This window comes from Pseudochaenichthys georgianus, chromosome 19 (assembly GCF_902827115.2).
Source record: "Pseudochaenichthys georgianus chromosome 19, fPseGeo1.2, whole genome shotgun sequence".
NCBI lineage: Eukaryota > Metazoa > Chordata > Actinopteri > Perciformes > Channichthyidae > Pseudochaenichthys > Pseudochaenichthys georgianus.
The window spans coordinates 24,062,922-24,065,953 of record NC_047521.1 but is presented as its reverse complement, the minus strand read 5'-3'; the positions used below and the strand labels follow the sequence as shown (position 1 = coordinate 24,065,953).

The following is a 3,032-nucleotide window of genomic DNA, read 5'->3' as shown; positions in this document are numbered from 1 at the left end:
ATGACTTTGTATGTACAATTAAAGTTACCAGATTAGAGTAAAACAAGTATTAAGTACTTTTAATTATTACAAGTATTAATACTCAAGTCAAAGTACAGTATTTACTTGATATACACATCAGTCAATTCAGTTTATGAGGCAGTAGCGCTCCCTGCTGGACGTTGACGCCAAAAACACCCGCCCCGCAAACAGCCAATAGGAATCGAGAGACAGCGACTCTTCCGGTTTCACGTAGGAGAGAAATATGATGTGAAAATCTGAAGCTACCGACCACACATTATGATAGAAACAGCTGTTTATTCATCACCTCTCACCGTATGAACAGCGGGGACACTTCACCGGCTCTGTTTGACTGTTAATGAGAGGAAGCTACGGTTGGTGTGTTTTTAACTTCATGTTAATTTGCTATTTCTAGCATGCTAAGCCTGTAAGCCTGCACTAAAAGCGAGCTGAGTGTTGTCTTTAAAGCCTTTTTACTGCCTGAACACTGTGTTAGTTTACAGCTGAACTACGTGTAATATCTACACCTGCAGCACAGTGAGGCTCATTTGTAGCTAGTGTTATTGACACCATGCTAATATGCAGCTGCCTTATCTTGTTATACAGTTAAACGAATGCATTAATAAACATATTGCAGTTTATTTTACTGTAGCATCGTTATATCCTTACTTTAAATGTCTATGTATGTCATTAGTATCCAAATTAGGTGGATAAACAGTGGCCTTTTAGCAGCAGCATCCCTTCCACTTACGCAATGTTGTGAAATGGAGACAGCAAGATTTTAACAACCCTTGGATTGTTTACGAAATGATCTGTCATTTCACATTAACCATTAACTTTAATGTTATGTACACATTAGCCAGGATGCAGGATTTGAGTCAGTGACATGATAGTGGGTCAGAGCTGAGTGGTGTAAACAAACACACACACACACACACACACACACACACACACACACACACACACACACACACACACACACACACACACACACACACACACACACACACACACACACACACACACACACACACACACACACACACACACACACACACATGACCATAATTGATGTGACAGTCTATGGACTTAAAACATGTATTATGTCCTCCTCTTTATAAGAACATTTGAAAGGATTCCTGTTCAGAATGAGCCTGACTAGGTCCATGTCAAATGTCATGTGGTTTCACTATACAGTTGTTGAGACATTTAGGGCAGATTCAATTACATCATAACACAGTAATAATTGCTTCATATTTGGACATATTTGGACAGCTCTATTTAAAAGGAAGAAAATATCAATGTTTGATGATGTCATCGGAGTTGAGTTGAGAGGACACTTTCTTGCATACCAATCCAAGCTTTTTATCAAATTAAACCCCAAATCGTAGCATTCTGGACTGAAAGGCATGATATTTAACGTGGATTTTGAGGAACTATGATAACAAATTCTGACAATTTAAAGTCCAAATGATCAATGAAGAAAATAATGTGCAGAATAATGACAATGAAAGTAATTGTGAGTAGAAGCCCTAGTTCTTTTCTCCTCCTAGCATTTTAAATATTAGTGTACCAAACATCAAATGTATGTTATTTTACGACATAATAATACGATTCATTTCTAAATATATAAACAATTATTCATATCCTGATGAATTTGATTGGGCATAGTTTAAGCAGCTATAAATAATGGTCAGGTTTTTCTACAATGACACACTGGAACTAAAAGACAGAGATGATATACGTTGTATTGTTAAATATTGTTGTAAAGAAATGTTTTGTCTGTTTTTTAAAGCAAAATTATCTCCATTCTCCCACCCTCTTCTTCCTGTGTTCCAGGTCTCCGGAGCAGCCATGCCCGTCTCCCTGCTGTGGGCGGTGGATGTGTACGGCCGGGTCTACAGCCTCTCCACGGGGGGGGGGCTGTGGGAGCAGTGCCGCGACGCTCACATGGAGTTCAAGCGCGTGACGGCCGCTCAGCAGTGCTGCTGGGGCATCGCCTGCGACAACAACATCTACCTGAACCTCCACGCGTCTGACCTGCCCGTTCGATACCAGGAGGAGACCTACGAGAACCAGGTGGGTCTCTCCTCAAAATTGATTTAAAACGTTGAAAAAGGACGTTCATTTGAGTCAATGTTATAAATAAACTCTCTTAATATGCAAGTAAAAAATGCTTAATTTGTCTTGGGCTATCCATGTCCTGCACTAAGTGTCATAAGTGAAAATGTGGAGTTCCCCTTGTGTTATGTGCGATTTGAATGACTGAAAGAGTGCAACATCCTCATACAAGGGTCCCACTTCCTCTGTTGCCACAAACAGCTGTTTACTAAAGTATCTCTTTGCTTTTTAAATGATTGGTCACCCATTGGACCTTCATGTTGTCACACAGCTACCGGGTCATGTGCATCAGGTCTCAGCTACTTCCTCAGAGTACATCCCTTTACAAGTGGCTCTGGGCAGTCCACACACAGTGACATTGGAAAGAGGTTATTGGGGGGGAACCAGGGGGATTTCATAGACGTTATCAATTGTTTTAAAAGCCTCACAGAGTGCCACAATCTTGTTTCTTCTGGAACTGAAAATGATACAATAGGTTCACTTTGTGAAAGAGTTGGACACAAACAACGACAACACCCATACCAGACAACACCCAAGACAGACATCTTTTTGTTAGCAACACGTCAAACACAGTGTAGCCAGTCCCTAAAGCACACCCTTGAAATCTAAATTGAACCATAATGTAAAAAAAGGAACCTCATGTTGTATTGAAGACGATTTGAAACTAGGTACAACTTTACTTCGGTAATGAATCAGATGTGAAGCCGCGTCATTTTCCCATACACTTCTACACAATCAGACTTCTAGAACATTTGAAAGGATGCAGGTTTATTGCACTTGGTTTTGACTCCGTTTGTGCTCCGACATGACATCCGTGTTCGTCCATCTTTCTTTCCCTCAGCGCTGGAATCCCGTGGATAGTTTCTCAGATCGTTTGTTGCCTAGCGACCGCTGGCAGTGGAGTGATATCA

The 3,032-nt window shown here is 40.7% G+C and overlaps 1 protein-coding gene across 2 annotated transcripts in view; it reads left to right on the top strand.

The window, feature by feature from the left end:
• Positions 1 to 237: 237 nt before the first annotated feature.
• tecpr1a (tectonin beta-propeller repeat containing 1a) overlaps positions 238 to 3,032 on the top strand; it is a 28,376-nt gene continuing 25,581 nt past the window's right edge. The window contains exons 1-3 of one of the 2 annotated variants that reach the window (XM_034107059.2): positions 238 to 374; positions 1,840 to 2,079; positions 2,963 to 3,032. The exon at positions 2,963 to 3,032 is cut by the window's right edge and continues 113 nt beyond it. In XM_034107059.2, the coding sequence (XP_033962950.1) occupies positions 1,855 to 2,079; positions 2,963 to 3,032 (295 nt within the window). In that variant the 5' untranslated portion in view covers positions 238 to 374; positions 1,840 to 1,854. Of the gene's footprint in view, positions 379 to 1,839; positions 2,080 to 2,962 lie in introns of both variants that reach the window. The other variant, XM_034107060.2, reaches the window with a different exon arrangement.